Genomic DNA, 26,508 nt, shown 5'->3' on the forward strand with positions numbered 1-26,508 from the left:
TTTTATCTAGTGAATGAACTTTTATTTAAATTAAACATTATATAGGACTTTGAAAAGAAGTTTAATCTTTACCAAAATAAAAGAAAAGAAACAAAAGCACTACCCTTTTTTATCATTTAGATTTCCATTATTATTACTATTTATTCTTACATGTGAAAATTCTGGAGAAGAAATGTTTACGTACAGTAGGACAACTTGGGGGAAAATAAAGTCCATTGTAAACGGAAGTCAAGGCACAAACAGAATGCTAGAAAGAAAAAACGGGAAGATAGAAGAGAAGAGAAAGATGGTTAGACTGTTACGTACTTTAAATATCAGTTACATTTTAGCATTTCTTTCCCCATTTGTGAAGCTTTTTTTGTACTTTTTTTATTATTCTTTTTTTTTTGTACTTTTTAAAATGTAATCTTAAAAAGGAATGTTACGCTGATGTTAACTGATTACTTGTATTGATATATTTGCTATCTGCTATCATGCAAGACAACGCTCCGTTTAGCTATCAACAAGGACGTCATGTAAACATCGTAAAAAAAGCGCTTTCCTTTTTCAGTCCTATATCCAATGCCTGCTTGTTGTTAAAAAAATTAGCATTACACAATTAAGTTTATTAAAATATGCACATCAGATTCTCTAGAGTGAAATAAAAGCATCATTTATATAAAAAATTGGCTCTGCTATTTCTCGAAAAAAAAAAAAAAAGAACAAAAGAATAGAAAATAAACAACAAAAATGGACAAAGGATAATACGACAGTGGGTGATTTGTTGTCATAGCACAAGGAGTTAATAACACAGATGTTAAATGTCAAACACAATGCTGGGACAGGGGAGGGAGGGAGAACAGAGGCTAAGCTCGTTGGCAATCATTGAAATTGTGTCGGGCTCCGTCATGTGGAAGCAGGAGTCGTGGTTGGCCAGTGCAGATGCTCAGGATGTATTCCACCCCTACTTCCTCTGCTCATTAAAACTGTTCATGTAATCTGAAAGAGGAAGAGAAATCAGTTGCTAGTAGTGTGGAAACCACAGGAGTCCAGTAAGTTTCAGTAATCAGCTTGCTCGTACCTTGACTCGTCTTCCTGTTGTGGGGCTCTAGAAGAGACCACAGTCCTTTAGGTTGTTTTTGATGATGACGTCGGTGACCGCGTCGAAAACGAACTGCACGTTCTTTGTGTCTGTGGCACAGGTGAAGTGAGGGTAAATCTCCTTGGTTTCTTTCTTCTTGTTCAGGTCCTCAAACTTGAGGCGGATGTAGTCGGAGGCCTCGTCGTAGTTGTTGGCACCTTGTTGAGAGGGGGATAAACAAAGCACAGTGAGAAAACAGCAGGAGTGGATGAACACATGAAAACAACATCTGAGAACATCATGCATAATGATCCTTAAAGTAAAATGACATCTTTCAGTTAAGTGATATCAGGAAAGCTGCCTGTCCTTGTGTTAGACTGATATCTAATGCACAACGCTATTGGGATGTTATGAACTGCTGGCCTTCTGGATATCAGCACTGATTGACAACCAAAGTCTATAGCCTCACAAAAGACTTGTGGCCAAAACAGTCCATAATCCATCCCTTGTTGTCCTCTCACATCTAAATCAACCATATTGGTTTAGAACGGTTTGGTTTGTGCTAGTAAGCAGTGCTTGATCAGTGAATATTTCTCTCCTGATTCAGTCAAAATTATTTTTAACTGGAGAAAGCATTGTTAAGAATAGACTCGTATTTTAGCCAGATAGTTTTTTTAAAGCAACGTTGGGGAAGCTACTCTGAAACTATAGCTTTACCAGCTATAAGCTACTCGTAAATTCATGTAGTTAAGCTAAATTCAAGCTACCCTTCTGAAAAAGTAGTTCGCTATATCGAAACTACTTTCATTTTTTTATTATTATTATTTTGTAATATTTTTTTTACAACATTAGAAATTAATAATTGTTAATGAAGAATTAAAATGAAGTTATAAGTAAAATATAATGTAAAGCAACATTGTAATCAATCATGAGTATAGTATAGTTATTAACACTGCACTTTGCATGCAATCCTGCAGCAACCGACCTTTGCCAAATAATAAACACACTACTATATTGTGTAACGTTACTGAAACATTTAGCATCGCTACTTGTAGCTAGCTTCTCCCTAACAGTTAAAAAATGCCTTATTGGATTTAGATGTTTTTTATCAGTCGTTTGAACTCTCATTCTGACGGCACCCATTCACTGCAGAGGATCTAATGGTGAGCAAGTGATGTAATTCTACATTTCTCCAAATCTGTTATGATGAAGAAACAAGCTCATCTACATCTTGGGCGGAGGCTGAGTATATTTTCAGTTTTGGGTGAACTATTCCTTTAAGTCAGAAGTTGTTTTTAAAAAATGGACTGTGTTATGATTTTTGTCTTCAGAAGAACATAAACTGATCAGAATTATAAAACACATTAGTTTCAACTTATATACAGGAAAAAAGCCCATTCTTTATAATTTAAGTTTGTAAATTGGCAAGTAACTTTAAAAGCATTAAAAAGGTATATGGACTATATATTACTTGGTGGAACAATTGTTTTGTCTTATATAATATTAATATCAGTTATTTATTTTTATTGCACAAAACACCAGGTATAATTATTAAAAAGGTCCATATTAGTGCTGTCAAATGATTAATAGCATCCAAAATAAAAGTTTTTGTTTACATAATATGTGTGTGTTCTGTGTACATTTATTATGTACATATAAATAAATACACATACAGTATATATTTTACAAATATTTACATGTATATATTTATATTCATATAAACTATATTCTAAATAAATATATTTAAAATATAAACATTTTAAAATATAAAATATTTTAAATATAAAAGTTATTTTTCTTAAATATATACATGCATGTGTGTGCATTTACAAAATAAATAAACAGTGCGCACGCATCGCACAATTAATCAAAAACTGATTTTGGATGTGTTAATCGCGTTTAATTGTTTGACAGCACTAGTCTATATACTGATTTAGCTTTTTTTGTCTTTAATGCATATGTATAACAAAAGCTCTGGAAAGCACTCCTGGAGCACTTGTGCATGATTTAGATGATTTATTGGGTAGTTGGCCAGCCGTTTCATAGTACCTGTGTACTCAGGGAAGCAGATGGTCATGGGACTGTGTGTGATCTTCTGCTCAAACAGATCCTTCTTGTTGAGGAACAGGATGATGGAGGTCTCGGTGAACCACTTGTTGTTGCAAATGCTGTCAAAGAGCTTCATGCTCTCATGCATTCGATTCTGTGGTAGATTTAAGAGACTGGTCAGTATTCAGGAGCATGGCCTGTCCTGATACATTTACATTTAGTCATTTAGCAGATGCTTTTATCCAAAGCGACTTACAAATGAGGACAACAGAAACAATCTAAAAAGAGCAACAATACGTAAGTGCAAATGACAAATCTTGGTTAGCTCTCTCTCTCTCTATATATACATATAGTACACACACACAAAGAAAAACAAGAAGATAGGCTAGTGCTTTTTTTTATTATTATTTTTTTTTTTTATAAAAACAGAAATAGATAAAGTAGAATTAAAATAGAATAGAAAGTGCTTGAGTTGGAGGGTCAAATAAAGACATGACAGAATGAACTATAACTATAAACAGAGCAACTACACTACTGTTCACAAGTTTGTTTTCAATGAGAATAGCAGTAAAGACAGTAACAATAACAGTAAAAACCTTTTTAATGTTACAAAAGATTTCCATTTCAAATAAATACTCTTCTTTTGAACTTAATATTCCTTTATATACAATATTAAGACACCAAATCAGCAAATTCAAATAATGTCTGGAAATGTACTTTTACGAAGAAGTCAAGCCTGTTTAATTGTAGTGTGGAACATGGTGACTTAAATCTAAATTTCATCGCCACAAACCTACCAAAATGTAGAACTACAGCTTCTTTAATTTTGAGTGTCATGTACTGTGTATTAAAATCTAAGAGGGTCTCACCATTTCCTCATCCTCAGCCAGCACCAGGTCATACGCACTCATGGCCACACAGAAGATAATGGCCGTCACCCCTTCGAAACAGTGGATCCACTTCTTTCTCTCTGAACGCTGACCACCAACATCAAACATCCTATACGGAGAGAGCAGACCCATGTCAACGGTCAACAGTACAACCAGAGAAATATATGATATATAATATGTAATGTAACACGTGTATGCATTGGATCTACAAACATATTTCTTGATCTAATTCTAAAGACTGCGCCTCATATTACATTATTTACATCTGACTAGTCTTCTGCGAACCGTATTTTCCCCAGAGCTTGTTTTTGTCAACTGGAAATTTGTGGGAAGTTTTAAATGCATGATAGTGAGATTGCTGACTCAGTTATTAGTGAGATGTCTACTCAGTCCCTTCTTCTTTTGGTCTGGATGTTTGTGTGTGTCAGTGGCATTTGTTGACATTTGACTAGGACAGTTGGCTTTGTTTCTATGGTAACGGAGGGGTTGAAAGTAGGATGGAAGAGCTAGGACTTCCTGTGTCTTGCAGGAATCATTCATTTCTGCCTGTCGGACACTTGTCTCTGAAACCGCGTGGACCTGCAAAAGACGTCATTGGCATTTCTAGAAAATTCCGTAATTAACTTCCCTCTTATGTGGCATTTGTTTTGTTTTTTTACACTCGATACATAATACAATTTACAAAACATTAAATAAAGTAATAGCATCTTGGACAGCTGGCTTGTGTTTGATCTTTCTAAAGGTTGGGCTGACATTTCTTCAGTAGATTAAAGCAGACACATTCAAAGGGAATCATTCCAGCCCTATTAAATCTCATGAACTCTAAACCAAATGCCCTCAACAGGTTTAAGGGAAATGAATCCCGAATCCCAAAACCTCAGACCCGACCACATGGATGGCACAGAATTTTTTCCTTGATTCCAGCGAGGGTTAAAGTGGGTGTTGCTAGCTAACAGAAACAGTGGAGGCTGTTAGATTGGGTAGATGAGTTGTTTGAAGTGTGAATGTGTGTGAACACACACGTCAGCGTTCCTACTAGAGTGTGAATAAAAAAAAAAAAATCTCAATTAAAATCAGAGCGGAAAAAAGACATCTAGAGGTTTCTTACTTGAAATGCAGGTCTTTGAAGGTGAAATGTGTCTCTACGATGCCAGTGGTCTTCACTCGGGTCCTTAGCACATCCTGCTGGGTTGGGATGTAGTCTCCTTTTCCTATCCTGTCCATGTCATTCAGATAACTGCAAAAGGATGGTAGAAAAACAACACTTTAGTATAGGGATCAATTCTCATTATTAACTAGTAGCTTGTTAGCATGCCTATTATTAACACATTTGGCTGTTTATTAGTACTTACTGTATAAAGCACATATTCTGCATGACCATATTCTACATCCCTAATCCTACCCAATACCTAGACTTAATTAATTTACTACTAATGACTGCAAATTAGTAGTTTATTGAGGCAAAAGCTGTAGTTAATGGTTTATCGTGAGAATTGGACCTTGAAATAAAGTGTGACCCATATCTCTCTTCCTTATGAACATTGCACTTAGCTGCATTAACACTATTTGCTTCTTTAGTTATGCTCATTATTTCATGTAACCACATTTTTGGTGTCAAGCAGCACTAAGGCTACATTCACACTGCATCCTGAAACAACCCAATTCTGATTTTTTTGCCCCTATGCGACCTGTATCTGATCTTTTCATAACAGTCTGAACGACACAGATCCGATCTTTTCAAATGTGACCCAGGACACTTGGGTTATGTGGTCCTGATTCCAAAACGTATCCGATCTTTTGAAATGCGACCTCCGTCTGAACGGCCAGGCCACATGTATCCGACCCTTATGTCATTAATACGCTACAAACGCCATAATTCTGTGTTGAAGTAGGCGGGAACGAAAGAGCCACTCACATTAGTATCCCACCACTCCTGGCTGCGACTTCGAGTCCGCACCCAAACGTTTCTCTCTACCGACATTGCTAACACTACTCTGCGCATGCGGGTCACTTCTGGGTCATTTCATGTTCACACAGATCACCACAAAAGGTCGCATTTAATTGGAAATGTGAACGGCCTTGCAAAAAAATCGAATTTTTTTTTCAACAAATCTGAATTGAGCATTAAGCCCTGCGGTGTGAACGTAGCTTAAATGTCTTTTATAATGCCACTATGCTAAAGCCAAAGAAAAATAATTAAAATATCAGTTTACTTTTATATTAAGCATAATGTTAGATTGCAGCTTTAAAATACAAATAAGCAATGACACAATAATATCATCAAAAATATATGTGACCCTGGAGCACAAAACCAGTCATAGGTAGCATGAGTATACTTGTTGAAATATCCAACACTACATTGTATGGGTCAAAACTATAGATTTTTCTCTTATGCCAAAAATCATTAGAATATTAAGTAAAGATCACGTTCCATGAAGATATTTAGTAAACTTCTTATCGTAAATATATAAAAACCTCATCTTTGATTAGTAATATATGTACGATTTATATATACATAGTGTTCCTGTAGCTTAATTGGTAGAGCATTGCGCTATTAAGCGCAAGGTTGGGGGTTCGATTCCCCGGGAACACATGATAGGTAAAATTTGATGAATGCCTGAATGCACTGTAAGTCGCTTTGGATAAAAGCCTCTGCTAAATGCATACATTTAATATATATATATATATATATATATATATATATATTTATATTTTTTTTTTTTTCTTTTTTTTTTTTTTTGCACTTTCAAATAGTTGTATCTCAGCCAAATACTGTCTTATACTGACAAACCATACATCTATGGAAAGTTTATTTTTTCAGCTTTTCAGATGATGTTTAATCTCAATTTCATAAAAATTGACTCTTATGATACTATACTCTATGTATTGCATATAAAAAAAATTGTTTTTTTTTATATCTAAAATTCAAAATACATTTTCTTTATTTTTTCTCTCTCTTAAATTGTCCATAGACCACCAAAGCACCCCTAACTTTTTTCTGAAAACTGGTATAAAATATTAAATATTACTTCAATATGTCGAATATTCCCTCAAAATATGTCTTATGCATTTATAATGCAAAATATTGCACATGTCTGTCTCTCTCAGTTGCATCAGCTTAAGTGTGAACAAGCCTTGTAGATGATGTTCTTATGCAAAATACTCTGTGTGCAATCGTCTAATCAGATTTCCAAACAGGAACAGACAAACCGCCTCAGTCTAGGAGGCTGCGACAGTGACAATGCACATCTCCATTCAGCTGCCAATCAACAGCTAATAAAGCCTCACAGAAACACAGCTTGGATAAGCTGTGTAGGCAAGAACTCCCGCCAGCAACACTGAATGTTACTGCTCCACCTAATACCACACAATCCCACAACGACACAATTGTACAGTTTCACGACCAACCAAGAGTTCAGATTTTCAATGCTGAATTACAAGAGAACCAAGTGGCATGAGAAGTTCCTCCTAGTTGAATCTTTTCTTTCTTAGTTCCTTATACGTTTATCGGTTCTGTGTGTGCGGGTGCAATATTGTGAGGATCCCTGCAGACTCTCGCACTATGCTGGAGTCCAACGGCACAAAACAATCAAGCACAACCCAAATCAAATTGAAAAGTGCTGATAATCCCTCTTCACAAAGAGCTGCTTTTGTAGTCTCACATACCGCAAATCCAAGTCATTTAAAAACATTTCACCTTCTGGCTGGGGGTGGGGGGTTGGTTTGCCTCACCTGAAAACTTATTGTGTTCTGATGTGCTTTGATTTATGCAATAAGGGATCTGACCTGAAAGGTGCATGGGCCTGTGTCGAGAGAGATTAATGACCACCTGCTGTCATTTAAGGTACAGAGAATTAAAGTCATGTCTCTGATAAACGAAGCTAGAGTTTATGAGAGCCAAGAGTACAGTCTGAAACTGTAGCTGACCTGTAATGAGAACACTACGCCAAGGCTAGACACTTAATACAGTGGCTGTTCAAAATAACACACCATCATACCACATTTACTCACATACATGCTATTTACTGATGCAGGCAATAGCTATTTCTGACGTTTGGCAATAACCTATAACAAAATGTCTGCAAATAGACAAAAATGGTATTTTCTTTGATGCACAGAAAGTTGGTCATGTTTTTCTCTGGAACGGGAGCTGTGCTTGACGTCTTGCTCTGGTCAAGAGGCAGGGGAGATCTTTTGAAACGTAGCCAAAAATATGTTCAAATTCCAGGGTACGTAGTTGAAGTGAAAACTAATCTTAATGCTATTGGTTTTCTAGAGAAGTGTGTGTGTCTAACTTAGCTTTGAGAGGGCCCTTTTGTGAAATGAGTTCCACGAAGCTTTAGAAGCAGTTTTAAGTGTGGAAAAACTTGATTGGGCTTCAAAAAGCACTAACATGAACTCCAGCAGTCACCAGAATCCCAATTTTGAGCCAATGTCATCCAGTTCGTGGTCTGGGAGCTTTATATGTCTTGTCACTCTGCAATCTCTTGAACTCTTAGTATGTATACTAACTAAAATTCTTTGGTTAAGCACATTAATAATCATCCTGTTATTGTCATTAATGCCTACCACACCAGTGCAAGCAGTGAAAAACGATTAAAGAAGCCACTCAAGAAGCCGTTTCAATGGTTTTGACAGAAGTCTCTCATGATCATTCATTTGAAATCTTTAGCAATCCAAGCATTTACTGACCCCAACATTTTGAATAGTCGTCTATGTGTAAATTGTTTTTATTATAAGCCGATTATATTTCAATAGCCTGCAACTCGCTTCAAGAAGGTTTTGCTATTCTTTTCGATTTAGTCATCTCTAGCCTTGTTTTGAAGATTGGGAAGGAGTGGCTGCCTCCGTTAAACCACACTTCTCTCCACCCACCCACACACAGGCTATAAACCCTCTCACATAAACATCTGCTGAACTTAGCAAATACAACTAAATATTATGAAAACTAAGTTTAGCACTCCCTCTGTCCTTCCACAATCTTCTTTTCCCAGCGACAAATGACATCATCATTTATTTCCTAATTCAGGGGCAAATCAACCGTGATCCCCTGTGAGGGAACGCTCCTCCTACCCCTGATTGATTCTGAGTGTATCAAGCATGGGAAAATTCATGCAAGTCATGACCCAGGCCAACCCTCCGTTTAATAGCAATTGGTTTCTCAACGGAGCGTTAACTGTTAGTGCCAGATTTTCTGCTTGCTTTGATGTATTGATCTGATCTGGCCCACTCTCATCACATATTTTCATCTTTCTAGTTCTTTTAAATTTAAAGTACTCTTTGAGGGATTTTCAGTTTTTTGCCTCTCATTTAGTGAGGCACAATATTTTGAACCATAGCAGAGCAGTTTTCAGGTTTATCAAAACCGTTTAATATTTGAACATGTGTTTTAATTTCCAAGTAAAATACTAATAATGCTGTAGTGCACCACCCTGTTCTGTCTGTAAATGCATGATTTATCATCTGACTGAGGCTTTGCATTATGAGCATGAATATTGGCGAATGGCCATTGGTCAATATCTTTCTGACTAATAACAGAGAGATAACTCACTATGCAGCGGAGTCGTTGAGCTGGTATTCTCTGGCCCGAGTGAAGCAGCTCTGCACCCCTCCATCAGCCCACAGTCTGGTGATGACATTGGCCAGGTCATCTGGCAGCATGCCCTGTTCCTCTGCCGCCCCGGCCAGGGAAAACAACAGACGTGCATCATCCTATAAAACAAACAAATAAACAGATCTAATTAAAAAGAATGCACATTAACACACTTAATACAGTAACTAACATTTAACGAAATTTAGATTCTGTGTATGCACGTACTTGTGGAATAATTGACAATAAAGCAGACTTTATATCCACTGGCTCACCTGCACGGTTTAAAAACAGAAGTAAACTATTTCTAATATTGCAATGCACCCGTGCTACAGCCCGAATAGTCAGATGTGTCATGGACACGCTCTTGGCTCTTCCTGTAATAACGTGCTGAAACATGGCAAATAAACCCAAATAATTCACAACTTTTTTTATTACAGTTATATTTTCTTTATAATATTATGTTTATGACATTCCCAATTATAGTTATTAACGTGGTCCTGAAGCTGTTCAAGCTGCATGTGCTGAAGCTGAAGAGCTGAATAAACACCGGTAAACTGAAGTGCAGCCAGCTTATTTAACACAGGGAAACACATCATGTATTCAGATATTTATACAACATAAATATAAAATTACAAGTTATATACGTACAAAAAGACCAAATGCAAACGTGTACTCAAACTAAGTTAAATGCTAGTCAGAATGTTTAACTTCTGCTCTTGGCTTTTCCGACAAAAAAGCTGTTTGAGCTGAGTGCTGAGCTAAAGATGATCACCAGCAAACTGAAGTGCTCTATTAACCTTCTATATGTTATAGCTTAACCAAACGCTTTCTATATGTGAAAAATCAGATTTCTATGCATAAAATAAACATGATATTACAATGTACAATTACACAAAACACTGTAAATGCACAAGCGAACTTAACTGTGCTAGTCGTGTGAATCCGTTGTGGATGCGCTCTTACCTTAACAACGCGCTAAAACATGGGCAAACAAAGATTCTGTTACATTATTTTACAGTAACTAATAATCTCATTATAATATGACAGACTTGCCCTGCACATGTTGCAGTTCACTGTATTTTCCTTTTCGAAGTGTTTGCTATGATATTTCAAGCAATTAAAAACCATCATGGTGAACAGTGCGCATCTGAAGTGTCTCTGCAGGAAATAATGCATTAATTATTGGCTCTAAGATATCGGCCAAATTCTCTTATCCGTTCGATAACGATAAACAAAAGTGGACATTTATCGTCCGATATTGATATGGTGGCCGATATATAGTGCATCTCTAGTTAGTAGACCGGATAATGTTTATTGATTAAGGCTATGTCCACACGAAGCCAGAGCTTTCCCTATCCAATCTTTTTTCTTTCCTCGTCTCAAGAAATATCTGCATCCACACGAAGCCACAAAAGATGTAGTATGCATGCCAGTCCAGGATGTGGTGCTGTAAATTACACTAAAATTGGAGAAGACAACTTGAACTATGCACATAATCCTTGCACGCGGTATACAAACGAACATGAAACAATACATTTATTAATCTGTGTTAATGTTAGTTAATAAAAAGACAACCGTTCAGTGTTTGTTCATGTTTTCTGTTGTTACTTGACATAACAGTGTCTGACTAGGTGCGAGACATGGGCTGATGATGTCATCGTTTCAGAAAATATACAGTTTCGCTGTCTACATGAAAACGGAAAAGTGGCATTTTCAAATGTATCCACTCTGGGACTAGGTTTAAAAAAAATAGTTTTGCACTCTACCAAAACGCTGGATACGTGTGGATGAAATGCTTATACGATTCAAAATGGATGCATATACAGCGAAACAGCCAAAATATTGGTATAAGGAAATATCAGTCTTTCATTTGCATTATCTCCACACACATTATCTTGACGACAGATTGGTTGCATGATGGCATTCTGGGGGAAGGGACATTTTTACAGTTGCTGCTATGTGCACGTGCGTTTGTGTACTTTGTGGGGGTTACTTCATGTTACTCCAGACATTTATTTGCCAGGCAGGTCAAAAGTGCAGTATACAAATGTGAGCTATACATCCCCTGAGAGAAAAACAGAGAGGAAGAGAAGGAGTCTACTCCAGATTCTACTATCGCATCTCAGACTCGAGTCTCGAACCGTTTGACAAGCTGTCTGTCTCCCACACACTTCTCTCAGAGCTACAAAAATAACCGTCTACCTACATATCAGTCTTTCTCCTCCCAGAGTATATGTTGCAGGAATGGAGTCTCACACCAAAATCCCTCCCACCATTGAGCTGAACTAGATCACAGGAAGTCAACCCTGGGGTGGAACATGGGAGCCATGAGCAGAAATGATGGGCTGAGAGACGTGTGACACGACCGACCCCATGATTCTAGGGGACGTGATGAAAACTGTGTGCTACTGTATACTGCAGTAATACAGTATATACAGAAATCGTAAATGTTAAACGACACCGTGTTTCGCAATTCAAAAGTTAAATAGCTTGTATATTCAAGGAATGCTTGAAACAAGAATACCAAAGGTTATTTTACTATGCGGTGGAAAAAAGGCAACAGATATGAATAGAGAGAGGACAGGATGGTTACAGGCCTTTTAAAAGATTTATGACCTCAAGAGAAGAGAGAGAGAGGAAAAGAGAGAAAACGAGGAGATGCAGCGATCAGCCCCATGGGATGTGGTTTTCCACGTGTCTAAAGCACACTGCTCAAACTGTGACATATGGTTAACACATGTACTCACTCATACTATTAAAAAGGTACACTGGCTGATGTTCTACTTCCTGTTTTACGCATAGCACTGTTTACTCAATGTTTTTGATGAAGTTAAGCAGTAACAGAATCAAATGAAACGCATGGGATGGTCAAGTTGGTGATTTATGAGGTCCACTATTTATTTATTTAGTTGTTTTTATATAAATGGATAATGTCTCTACTACGTTACAGAAAAAAACTGTGATTTATAGGGGTGGTTTAAAGTTTTTTTTTTTTTTTTCTAGGATTGATTGTGTTTATTGGGTTCAGTCTAACGTGTTAATGCTTTATTTTTCACATAATTTACCTTTATTTCACACCAATCTGTCCCTTCTCTGACAAACGCCTCAATTTATTTCCTGTTATTATGAAGCCCCTCCCTCAGATATCTCAGTTTGCATTGAACTTTCAGCGCTGCAACTTTTCAGCTCAAACACCAACATTACAAACTAACTAACGTAAAAAAATAAAATCGCAATCAACCACCCCTTTTAAAATGTCATAAAGCTCCAGGTTTGCTATGCTTGTTTGTAGGGCTGCGCAATTCAACCATATTAATGTGACTACAAATTAACTTTTATTATTAATTTTAATAATAAGTATAACTTCTAAATAAATATTACTATTAAATAAAATATTAAACAAAATAAGAAATATTTGTATTGTAATGGTTCATAATAAAAATAGTATTTAAAAATATAATAACAATTAATAAAAAGATTGCTCTCTAAAATTAGCTACTAAAAATATACAATATTAATTACAAATGAATAAAAAATTAACAGTGAAATTATAATACTAACATTTACTTATTTCTTCAGTTTCAAGATTTAAACTATCAAGCTTTTATTTTGGAATTGGATATGTCAAAGTTGATCTGTGTAATGCATTATTTTTATCTTCACATAGTTAAAAAGTGAAAGTTTTTTTTACTATGGAATCAAAATTAGTACAGAGAAAAGTGAAATTTTATTGGTACTGGAACAGACTACTGAAGTTTTGGTATTGTGACAACACAAACACTATTACTGACTTACACGTTTTCCCATTAATTTATTCCAGCAATATAAAGTTGATACTTGACATCATTAGTTTGCTAAAAGCATGTGTTGCTCTGACTATGTACACATTAAAAGATGTGTGTTTTCCACAGTCCAGCCCTTGACCTAAAATGAGTCTGACACCCTTAAATAAATAACTCCGAAATGCTTCTGATTGGTGTCTGGTGAACATTACCCTGAACTAGCTTACAGTAATTATGCACTTATAAATTATCAGTGTTGTACATCCTTCATCAAAAACACCTCATAAACGAGAAAGGAGGAGAGATACACACTTGAGGAATGTCTCAACAGATCTCGCTCTCACTAATTAAACGTGATGGAGAGATGTTGTTAGCCTCTCTAACAGCACTTTGCAGCTCTATTCCCAGAGCAGAGACACAATCATCCATCTCTCCCTTCACCCGTCTAATTAAACTATACATTGCTGCTGCACAGTAAAAATACAGGGCCTGTGTTGGTTTAAAGGGTCTATATTCTTCACTTCATTCTCTGCACTAAGAGTGCTGCTTTTTTAAAGACATTGTGACAAGTTAAAAGAAGTTCGGCTTTTAATAACATGTCTCAAGACTCCTGCGTCCTACTTCCTTCCATTCAGTCAGTGTTAACCCTGTGTATTCACTGTAAACCTGGTCTAATATCATGGATTCGTCTATATAGTGAGGATGAATCTGTGCGGATAGAGATCAGAGTTTCTCCAGAGCCTCAGGTGGATCAGATGCACTGAACATATTGCTGCCTTCAGGCTGTTCTCTAACACTCTGACTTCCTCATCTTTTCTTTTACACTCAATCTTTCCATATCATTTAGGTTTTGAGGATTTGTGCATAGACAGCATAATACAAGATAGTTATTGTGCTATGTGTGATCTGAAGTCTCTTACAGGACTCGAGTAGAAGGATGGATTAAACTGGTTAAAATTGATGAAGACAAAATGTTATAAACAATTCTATTTCCAACAAGTGAAGAAATAAGAAATGTTTCTTGAGCAGCAAGACCATACTTTATGTTGATAATCAGATGTCTGGTTTTGTGACGAGGGAAGGATCTTCTGAGCCGGTGGGTGTACTGTTGAGTTGATCTGAGTGTGTGTGTGTAACGCTGCACAGAGGATGTGTGTGATTTATTTGTGGAGGGAATGCTGTGTGTACTCACCGCTCTGCCACTGTCCTCATATTCGATCTTGAGGTTGCTCATGGCTTTAATGATGGCCATGATGGACTGGATGGTGTTACTGTAGACCACAGCTCGATACTGCTTGCACTCTTCCTCCGAGTAGCCGTCCTCATGAATAATCCTGCATAACAGACCAATCAATCATCAGTGTGGTACAGGATATTTAACCCTCATTCAAATTTCATCTGTATTGTTTTAATGTAATTTATATATATAATACAAGATAATGTGTCTCTCTGTGTGTGTAGGTGTGTGTGTGTGTGTGTATATATGTGTATATATATATATATATATATATATATATATATATATATATATATACACACACGCGCACGCAGGCGCACACACACACGTATATTATGAAGCGGCATACAAGTACAATTATATTAGTTATTATATCACTGTAAATAGTGAATATCTAAATAAGTAAATAAGAATATATAGAAGTAAATATGATTATATTTCTAAATTAGAATATCATATATTAAAGTAAATATCAAAGGTGGCAGTAAAAACTTTGACATTGCAAAAAAATTCAAATAAATATTCGGTTTTTACATTTTCTAATCATTAAAAATGGTAAAATACATGAAAACAGACAACAGTTAAATTGTAATAATGTCATTAATAATGACTTGGTGTGCATAAAAAAATTCTTTCAGAATCATTAAAAATATTACCAACCCTTAAATCAATATTAAATGTAAAAATAAAGCTAAATAAATCTTAGTTATATTCACCAGAAAAAGCAAATATACCCATGCACAAATAAATAAATAAAACAAAGAACAAATTCAGAATGGCACAAAAGACAAAGAGGTAAGAACATTAGGTTTTAACCCAAAGCCTGGCTTTAATATCTAGATGTAATATAAAATGTATTAATATGAACAGGCTTTTCCAGTGGATGGAATTTAGCCACTGAATTGATTTTAAGTGCTGGTGGGAATAGTCTTGTGGATCTTGTCAGACTGCAAATCTATGGAGATTTTTTTTTTTTAATATAGTCAGCTCTGGCTCAGAGGAAAATCTCTGAGGATAGAACCAGAGAGCCAGTTCAACATGTATCACTCAAATGACACTCAGGCTGCATTTAAAACAACTTTAAAGGGAAAATATATAGCTAAGCATAACTAGTCTTTTCATTATAATGTAACTCGATTATTCAAGAATGAATGCTGCGATTACATCCCAGGTCAGAGTGTGTGTGTGTGTGTGTGTGTGTGTGTGTCAACATGCATTCAGTGATGAGATGGAGTACAAAACATTTTCCATCAGAATGATTAGATTGTGAAATTGCTTTGGGAAACGTAAAAAGAGCAGCAGAGGTCAAGGTCAGATAAACAGCATTAACTGCTGCCAGGGGCCCGACTACATACCACGCACATCAACAGCTGTTTATATGAGTGTGAGCAAGGGAGACACATAGGCTACATACCCAGACAGGACTTTTAGCCATCAGCGTTACATTTGTACCTTTTGTGCCAAAAAATGCTGTCTAGGTAGGTCTAGGTCACACTGTCTTGAGACGACTTCTATGTGTAAGGCCCCAAAAAGTATGCTTACAACGCATTAACAATTTCACATTTAGTTCTGAAACATGTCAGAATACAATTGCTACAGTGGGTGCAATTGCATGAAATAACGTGAACTAGTTTTATGGTCGTGTTACATGGAGCCTGATCTCATGACAAAAATGCACCTGTGGGAACTTTTTTGCAAGGTGAGAAATACGTAGCGCCATGTAGGTTTCGTGACATTCGATTGCTTTTTTTTTCCCCCTGGAACTGATGAACGTTTTATGGTACGTTGGTCTTGTTTGTGTTTGTTTGTAAAACGAGTGGGGCTATAACTGTAATGCTCAAATGCAATCGCTCGTTTTAACGTCTCTAGTGTTCATTTCTGTTGGAAACTGCAGTGATATGTATTTATTGGTAGGTATTTAGCATCTTCTTCAATCATTTTGGCTGCATGAACCTATGCCCTTTCTTACAAACTGATCTTAAGCTTGAATTCAGATCTGCCTCTATTCAACCAAAGATTGAAGGATTGAACTAAGACTCTATGCTACCTTTTCTCTCATTCAAATATACGTCACAATTTGGAAGAAAAGATCTGAATCTATTGCAACTTTAAACCTGTCTAGCTACCTGAATAGCTGTTCAAACTGACGATCAAGCCTTTGAAATGACTCCCTGAATCTGACTCACTGAAGTGAACGATTCTAAACACTTATTTAGACTTTGAACTCTGGGGTTTGTGTTTGAGTATGTGCACTTTGAGTTTATTAACTAGCACAGGGGCAAAAACTCCTAATGTCCCATTTGAAGAAACGTGTACGTTTGTGAGAAAGAAAATTCTCTTTCTTAACATTTTCTCACTTTAGATTTAGTTGCAGCTGTTCCCTCTCATATCATCCACACCAGCATCAACAGCTGGCATTCACAGATGTGTCTGAAAGAGAGTAAGAGATTTTGAAAAGAGAAAACATCGTTCACTCACTTCATCTGTTTTACTATGGTGCTCTTCCCCGATTCTCCAGCACCTGTGACAGAAACACAAAGAAAACAAGGTTATAAAAACAACACTCATACACACACTTCACCTTCAGACAGGAAAGCAAGCTCAGAGTCTAGTCAGAGTCTTAGAGCTAATGCACACCCTGTATTGCGAATGTGTGTGTGTGTGTGTGTGTGTGTGTAGCCTATACTTCCAGTAACTCAGGATTTGCTGACTTAGCAGCCGATCTTCATCGTTCCATTCTCTCCCAGACCTGGTGTTTATCAAGTTTGGCCTTTAATGGAGATGTCTGAGTGCTTCACAAACAGGAAACGGGGCCTTATCAGGGTAATTTCCACAAGCCTGCGGGGACACGCTACTCATTTGACATCTAACTCCCTCATTTGAACATTATATAAACACACAAAACATAACGGCCATACGCTAGAATCAACAAGCTCTCACAAGCACCCTCCAACATCTCAAAAACAAACATGTACGCGTCACAATGCCGTATCCGATACGGACTTGCACATGTTTGTTCTCTGAGGAGCGTGTTCGTGTCACATGACATGCAGCTCTGAGATGTAGCACTGCCCCCCGGCCGTCAGTCTGCGGCCCTCTTACACAACTCTAAACACACATGGATTACGCCGCAAACCGAGCGGAAAACTGCCCTCAAAATCCAATGAAATGGTATCCGAAAATGCACTAAAAAGGGAAAGCCTGAAAAAGGAAAAGAAAGAAAGCCTGTGTTTGTCAAAAGATGGCCTTCTGATTTCAAAATCACAGTGTTAGCACACCTGTCAACGTGCCACACGCTCACACCCACTCACTCTACGTGAAGAGACGACATCACACTCGAGCAGCTGCCGTCAACACCTCAAACATGCTAAATCAGTTCTCCCACATCTTACAGAGACGGCAGCCGTTCAGACTTCAGTCACGCATCAGTTTGCAACTTTCATCTGAAAGACATTTGCTGCTACTCCACGTTTAGAAAGCTGGTGTAAAGGGCTTTTCACACCAAGGATTGTAACTAAAACAGATAGTAATAGAAACCAGTTTTTTTTTTTCAGTTGTTATTTTTTTGGATTTAGATTAAATGGTTTATTTTTAATAATTTAAAAACAATACTTAAATTATTTAAATTCATAAAACTTTAACAATGTGATGACTACACAAAACAGGTATTCTGTTAAAATTAAAACTTGCAAGAAAAAATGCATGATATTCCTTAAAAATAAAGTTGTAACAATTTAATTGAATATATGTTTGATGAAATCCAGCTTTCTAACCCTCCATAAACAGCAACGCAACTGAAACTTACAAGGCCCAGAAAGGTAGTCAGGACATTGTTAAAATAGTCCATTTGAAATCAGTGGTACAACTGTAATTTTATGAAGCTTGAGCATTTAATAATTTTATGAAGGTTGAGTATTTACAGTGGAAGATGACTAAATTGTAGTGTGCACTTCGTCCCTCGGTATGGACACTAATATAGTTATACCTTGTGAACTTGCATTGTGCTCAATCCCTTAGAGGACAGACAGGAGACGGGATAGCCCTTATAGGAAAATAAAAGCCTGTATGACTCAACATGTCTATTGTGTATTAGTGTTCACACATCTAGTGATGTGCACCTGCAGGATGTGGCCATGCATGTTTTAGTTATTGTCTGTGAATAAAACCGGCGCCACTTCCACGGTATGCTTTTAAACCATAAACAAAAGACAAAAGGTCATTAGATGAGCAGAACTCAACCAAACAGTTTTCATGCATTACAAGAAAAACAATCATAAATGAGCTACACATAGAAGCACGCTACATCTCTTTAATTTATCCAATTACGGGTTTAGATTCTTCAAAGGGTCTCTGAACTGAAAATCATGTGCCATCTCCTCAAAAACTCATTTTAAACATGACTAGCGATTCCATTGGGATGGCAGCCGGGTTCTTCCTGTATCCAAGAACATTTATTACACAATGGCCTGTATTTTCAGCACACTACCAATTAAACCTGACCTGTTTTCATTTTATGAGCTCAATTCCAAAGCAATATGCACATGAATATTCACTTGCAGTTTTTTCTCTACTAGAAAAAAAGTGCAGCAGTAGAGCCTGTAGAGACCGGAATAATTATATAAGTATTATATAAGATTGGAATAATTTGAAAATAATTACGGCACATTCCAAATAATAAATAAATAATAACAATGTAAATTAAAGTTTAAACCCAAACAGGCCTGGTATCAGGTGTTGTTTCTGCATTGCATTGGTCTCATCACACGGTTGTGGTAGCTCAGATCTGAGGGCAGGCGTGGGTGTGTAAATGACAACATGGGCTACGCTAATGAGAGCTCACCAATACAGTACAGTGACGTGCCAGTGAGATCAGGTGTGCACTCCTGATCTGGGGCCAGGTTGTCTGGCTGAGGTTGACTGAGTTTTTGTGGTCATTATGGTCTGAGGAACACAGCTTCACAGTGGAGACGAGAATAATTCGGTTTTGTTGCTGCAGCTGCGACCCAGGTTACCACAGTACACATCTGTCTCCGTCCACCCTGCCTGTCTTGACCATGACTTAACCAGTTTTACGGTCTCTCAACTGCATTATGAAATCAAAAGCAAGTAATTTACCTATTTAAAAGGCTGAGATCATGCATGTGATCCATCTAATCACGTTTAAACAGACTTAAGTTCTTGCTCTCTCTCTCTCTCTTACTTCACTCGTCTTCTGGGTTTTTGTATTCATTGCTCCAGCAGACAGACTTGACCACAGCTCTCCGCCCTTTGTGGTGCGGTTGCTAGGCATTAGCTCCTTTCTGCTCAAATTCTGGGAATCTCCAGGCTTCCACAAGCGGAGCGTGATCTCTCTGACTGTTCACTTAATAAATGCATCTCCCTCTTCTCCTTTTTCATCTGCTTGCAGGCTAGTCTAATAACTTGATGCTGGACTAATAATCTGATCTGAAGAGAGCCTTTAAAAACAAAAGCAATCAAAACAAATAAATAAAATATAATCATGCTAATGATTATAATGTTGATGATATACAAAAAAATAAACATGGGCAGTTAACAAAAACATTTTTTTTTTTACATGGTAAAAAAAAAGTACAAATTAAAAAATATAGTTTAATATAAAGCAAATAATAAAAGCACATTTAAAAAAAAAAAAAAAAAAAAACATGAAATTCAGAAAGTCATCAGCTGATTCAAAATAGTTTTAAAGGTAGGTAGGATATAGCAGCTTTCCCTAAATAAACGAACATCAAATATTAGGGTGGCCATATGCATCGTTCATACGGGACAAATCCTGGCCAGGATTTTAATATTGACTAAAATATCCAGGTTTTGGCTATTTGCGTTGTGTGACATTCATGAGAGCTATGCTTTCGAAACACTATCGCACCTACTTTGGTGTCTTTTCTGATCGTGTGCAGTGATGCTTCAAGTCAAACGAACAAATATGTGCGCATTTTTGCACAACTTTGATTGTTCCCTGTAGAGCGCACCTTCTCACACGGAGCCCCATGATTGGTCGATTATGTACAATGCCTGCATGTTATTGGTCAAACTGTTTTGGTTGTTTTAGGCAATATTAAAATCTTGGCCAGGACGTGTCCCGTATGAATGGCGCATAAGGCCACCCTATCAAATATCCACATTTTATTTTATCATCTCGCAGTCTTTTACTTGCGGTTTCCTTTGTAAAATGTTTTCTAAGAATCCCTTAAAACACATGCTAATGTCTGTGTCCTTCTGGGCACAGCTACAAATCAAAGAGCTGAAACATGGCACAACAAATTTCCATTAGGATTCTCTGTGCGGAGTACAATATTGTGGTGAAACTCTTTATGGCAAAGTAATTGTATATAAAAAAAAGTAACACGAAGAAGCAATTTATTAATCATGCACTCTTTACATACACAATACATACAACTGCACTTACACACCAAATACTTTGGATTAACGAAGTGATGGTGTAATAAGCACTAAACAACCTTGCAGTGCCTCTAGGGTCATTTATAATGTTATTTGCCTGCTCAAACCACCGCAGGATAATGAATCGGCAAAGACAGAGCTGTTGTGAAAACAAACACTTTTGATTCAGCTCACCCTGATCAATGCTCTGGAGGAGAGCGCAGACTGATGATGCCCCGCAGACGGGCGAGCGTGATTGTTTTTATGCCCGTTTTTATCTCGTAAATGGATAAAACTGTCAGCCTTTTATTGGGCTGTCTGCAAAATTTATTTGTCTGCTTATTTATGGCATTAATTTTTTCCCCCAGGTTGGATCATCGCCCTCTAGTCAGATCGATAGGGTTTAGAAATGTTCTCAACACGAGTGAGACGAAAGTCCAAATGTCTTACACATTTGTTTGGTGGTTTCACAAGGTATTGCACACATTCGTAATACCTGAAACAACAACAAACACACCCTCCCTTGGTGACGTAGAGAGACGTTTGTGTGTTCAGTAAATAAGCTTTTATTGGTCTGTGGGCAAGACGCCTTCAAAACCTTGACAATAAACAGAGACTGTGGACATCTACAGCTTGGTTGCACCTGCTGATCAACTGTAACACACACAAGATTTGTTCAAAATCCTAAAGAGCTACTTAGAAAACAGCAAAGGCAGGTTATTAAAATAACTTAGCACTACACAGGCAGCATCTTGAAAATGTAAACATTCTCTGTGATTTAAACAATGTTGCCAATCTAAGCTAGGGCTGTGCAAAAAAATTTAATGCAATTTTCATGCACATCTCGTTAGTAAAGGCGCTTCTGTGATTAGTAGTATGTCTCCAGCACGTGCGTTCAGATCAGGCCTAAGCTAAGCTAACAACGTGATATTCAAAGGATAAAAATTTATAGCATTATTTTGGGTAGTATATTGGGTTAAAATTATTACCATGTTACTATATTCTTTTGACTAAATAGTGCAGACTGTGGGGGACAACACAAAGTTAGCAAAAATAAAAAATAGGAAAAAAAGATGCATCTAGATACACCCTGAAAAGTTGAAACCGTTTTGAAATTGATTTAGCATTTTTATAAAAGTAACCCTCAAATGCAGCATGGATTGCAAGTAACTTGCAAAGAAATCTGTATGAAATATTACAGATGTATTAAAATATTAAAAAAGAAGAAATATCTCAAAACTCTTGATGTGATATGGTCAATCCAAAAGGAATAATAAGCAAGGCTTTTTTGGAAAGCACATAATAATGCATCTAAATCACAGCTTCCACAACATCTGACATGTGTATATTAGTGGATGGGTGATGTAACACATTGGGAAATGCAGAATAGAAACAAAAGACCCTTTCCTCATCCGGCTCCTTAGACGCCAAAGAGCGTGGTCATTGTCCCAGAGTTCCCCAGTGTCCACTGAAGGAGGGAAATCCATGCCAGTCCCATCCGCCTGGGGCCATCCTGCTCCCTATAGGCCCTTATGGGGCTACAAATGTGTGTGTTTGTGTGTGTGTGTGTGTGTTTCTGTGTGTCAGAGGGGGTTGAAAGAAAAGGACAAAGAGGCCAGTGTGAGCGTGGCTCTGGTTGTATGGACAGCAATGCCACTGTTTACCATCATTTAGGTCACAACAATTACAGCTGAACCAGCCACACACACACACACACACACACACAGTTAGAGCCTCTAATGCTGCCGGGCCTCCATCAGCACCGCAAAACGGAATATAACAGCGCCTACATGGGCCCACTGAACTGTTAGGAGGAATATGATTGCATCAAACAGAGGCTTTAACAGCCTAGTCCACTTCCAGCTTCAATCATTTTGGCTCCTCTTAAAATTACAGCTCTGAAAGTTGGACAAAGAGCCATAACAGATTTTAGAAGCTCAGCAAAAGCAGCAGTAATGAACTCCTAATCAGGCTGTTGAGTTTGTCTCTAATTTAGGGCGGTTCGTTCTTTGTCCTTAGCCTGCGGTCTGTCTTGGCTAGCTTGGGTTGTACCCACCAGTCTGGTCTGGTATGACAGGCTGTTCAAATGGTGTGATGTTTAAATATTCAAATTGATTTTCCTACAGGCTTTTATGCTGGCTGGCTTTCCCCAGTTCTGTTTGTCAGTGTTTCCTTACATGACCACTCTGGAGGAAGTGGTGTCAAAACTACAGGAATGAAGAAGTTTCTCAATGCCATGACCACATGAAGGTGCATCTCAATAAATTAGAATGTTGTGGAAAAGTTCATTTATTTCAGTAATTCAATCTTAACAAATTAGAATACTTCATAAGAATTGTTGGCCTTTTGGAAAGTATGTTCATTTACTGTACATGTTCTCAATACTTGGTACGGACTCCTTTTGCTTTAATTACTTCCTCAATTCAGCTTGTCATGGAGGTGATCAGTTTGTGACGCTGCTGAGGTGGTATGGAAGTCCAGGTTTCTTTGACAGTGGCCATCAGCTCATCTGTATTTTTTTGGTCTCTTGTTTCTCACTTTCCTCTTGACAATACCCCATAGATTCTCTCTGGGGTTCAGGTCTGGTGAGTTTGCTGGCCAGTCAACCACACCAACACCATGGTCATTCAATCAAATCCTGCTGAAAAATGAAATCAGCATCTTCAAAAAGCTGGTCAGCAAAAGGAAGCATTAAGTGCTCCAACATTTCTTGGTAAATGAGTGCAGTGACTTTGTTTTTCAAAAAACACAATGGACAACACCATCAGATGACATTGCACCCAAATCACCACAGACTTTGGAAACTTAACACTGGGCTTCAAGCAGCTTGGGCTAAGAGCTTCTCCTCCCTTCCTCCAGACTCCAGGATCTTGTTTTCCAAATGAAATACAAAACTTGCTCTCATCTGAAAAGAGGACTTTGCACTGACAACTGCTAGTAAATTTCACAATTAAAGAAAGAAAGAACGAAAGAAAGACAATACACTGAATTAAGACCAAAAGATGACAGACATTAACCCTATTGTGGCGAGACGACACAACTTTGGTGTTTTGTCCTGTAACAGTTAAGGTTAGATGTGGGTGGGGAGGAAGCAGGTCCTAGATCAGGGAATAAGGGAACAAAAGGTCTGAGCAGAAAGCATTTCCTCCAAACCCATAAGGACAGAGGGAGAGAGATATTGGGAATATATCATATTGCCCAGAGTTCCTCCTGCCTTACACTTCCACGTGTGTTCATACAGACCCAGGATGCAGGAGGTCAAAACAATGAAAACATTTCCCAAGGAAGAATACAATAGCACACACATACACACACACACACACACACACACACACACACACACATATATATATATAAATAAATGTTAACATTTAAATATATATATTTTTTTACTAAATCTGGGATGAATTGATTTCCATTTTCCAAGCACTCAGAGGATCCACAAGAGAGAGACAAAGATGAAAACCCATGGCATCTTCTCAAGACTTGCTTAGAGAAATAAAGAGATGATGACATAAACATAAAAAAATAAACATGTGGTGTGTGTGTGTTTACTGCGGTGTGTGTGTGTGCACTTGGATGGGTTAAATTCCAAGTATGGGTCACTATACTTGGCTACACATCACTTCACTTTCACTTTTCACTTTAACTTAAAATAGATTCTGGTCTCTCGTTGGCTCATGTTCTTCCTTACATGAAAGTCATGTTTAATGAAATGCCCATTTTATCCTCTACAATATTTTTTTTATTTAGTTTTGATTGTTAAGAAAATAAATAACAGCTCTTTTCAACAAACCATGTGATTTGAGGTATTAAGACCGTTGCAAAACCGGCCAACACACGTTTTTGTTAATAAAGCCGAAGACAATAAATAAGAGAGAGAAATCAATAAGACTTCTGGCCTAAATAGACTTCAAGAGACAGAGGAAAAAGTCTGAGCTCCATGCATGAAAGTTAAATAATGACCCATTCATTTAGAAGCAAGACGGTCATTCTCATGACCTTTGACCACGTGTCCACTCAGCACACGCACACTTCAGAAACCCACATCACATGTGCCCTTGGCAATCAATCAAAACAACCAAGGACAAACACTACAAAGAAGTGAAATTTCAGATTACTCTCCAGCTGCAACATCTGCATCTTCTGCCAGCTCGTGAGTTGCTTAATTAGGGAAGCACAGTGTTGTCGAATGACTCTAACAGGTCCATTGAGAGGCATGTTGATGTAAATAAAGTGCCTGGTTAGAGGTTATGCACAGAGTAATATCTATTAAACACCTGCCTTCAGGGCCCTTGTGAATAAGAGAGTCAGTTTGTGTGTTTGGCTGGGCAATGTATGACTCTTGTCTCATTAATCTAGGCAGACAGTAGAAGGACGGAGCATTGTGTGTGTGTGTGTGTGTGTGTGTGTGTGTGTGTGAGAAAGTCTCAAAACAAGCAAGCAGCAGCCCAGAGGCCTTGAAGTCTCCTGGCAGACTCCGATCTCTTCTGAGCTGTTCAGTCTAACTCATCTAAAGAAACCCTCTCAACACATATAAAAACACATCAGATGCATCAAGCAGCTTTATATCCCTCAGCGCGCAGCAAATCTCACAGACAAACGAGTTTTATCACATATGAACACACGCTGTTCTCCCAGTTTTGGTACCTTTAGGCTCATGTGCACATCAAAATCGTTGCCAAGCCATTTCAAGCTTACTGCACACACAAAAAAAGCAAGTGCTTCCTCGAAACCATGGTATGTATAAGCATAAAAGACCTCAACCTTTCAAATATTATTATTTTTTTGTTCCGTTTTCTCAAGTCTATCTATACAAGCAGTACAGAACATGTAGAATTTTCAGCCATGATGCATTCTATTAAAAAAAAAAATAATAATAATAATATATATATATATATATATATATATATATATATATATTTAAAATACCATAGTTACAGTACATATTATGATATTGTAAGACTTGTATTGTGTTAGGTGGTGTTCTAGGATTTCTGCAATGTGTAAGGGAACAGAATTGTGGAATCCAGTCATAACAATGGAATTTACTGTATATAGTAGAGATGCACGGATGAGCTCAAACATCACCCAAATCCACTGCTGCAAATAAATTATCCGCCTGCCGCCCACCCGCAATTAATTAGAATGTATTTTTTTATTACCCAACCCGCGGATTATCTGCAACACCCGTGGATATATCCGCCATCCGCGCATCACTAGTACACAGGATGGAATGTCATGGAATTGACCAAATTTTGAATGAATACATCTAAGTAGGTCAGTACACTTAAATCAAAATGCCTTCATTAATGACAGTACTACTACTAATGATAAAATTATTATTAAAACATTATTTTTAAGGAATATTTAGTAGAAAAAAATTATTAACCAGATTTTATTCACCAGAAAATTGTAAATACACAACAGTATTTATGAAAGATCTATCAATAAAATAATAATAAACTAATTATTTATTAGATCAATGAATTAGACAT

General features: G+C 37.3%; 1 protein-coding gene across 1 annotated transcript in view; it reads right to left on the minus strand.

Annotated features, from left to right (window-relative positions):
- LOC127967826 (guanine nucleotide-binding protein G(i) subunit alpha-2) overlaps positions 1-26,508 on the minus strand; it is a 75,057-nt gene continuing 48,549 nt past the window's right edge. Inside the window, exons 2-9 of the mRNA XM_052568545.1 lie at positions 17,090-17,132; positions 14,567-14,708; positions 9,551-9,711; positions 5,108-5,236; positions 3,979-4,108; positions 3,110-3,263; positions 1,061-1,278; positions 1-978 (exon numbers count right to left, since the gene is read on the minus strand). Of these exons, the coding sequence (XP_052424505.1) occupies positions 1,088-1,278; positions 3,110-3,263; positions 3,979-4,108; positions 5,108-5,236; positions 9,551-9,711; positions 14,567-14,708; positions 17,090-17,132 (950 nt within the window). The 3' untranslated portion in view covers positions 1-978; positions 1,061-1,087. The remainder of the gene's footprint in view (positions 979-1,060; positions 1,279-3,109; positions 3,264-3,978; positions 4,109-5,107; positions 5,237-9,550; positions 9,712-14,566; positions 14,709-17,089; positions 17,133-26,508) is intronic.

Source organism: Carassius gibelio, chromosome B11, assembly GCF_023724105.1.
Source record: "Carassius gibelio isolate Cgi1373 ecotype wild population from Czech Republic chromosome B11, carGib1.2-hapl.c, whole genome shotgun sequence".
In the NCBI taxonomy this organism is placed as follows: Eukaryota; Metazoa; Chordata; class Actinopteri; order Cypriniformes; family Cyprinidae; genus Carassius; species Carassius gibelio.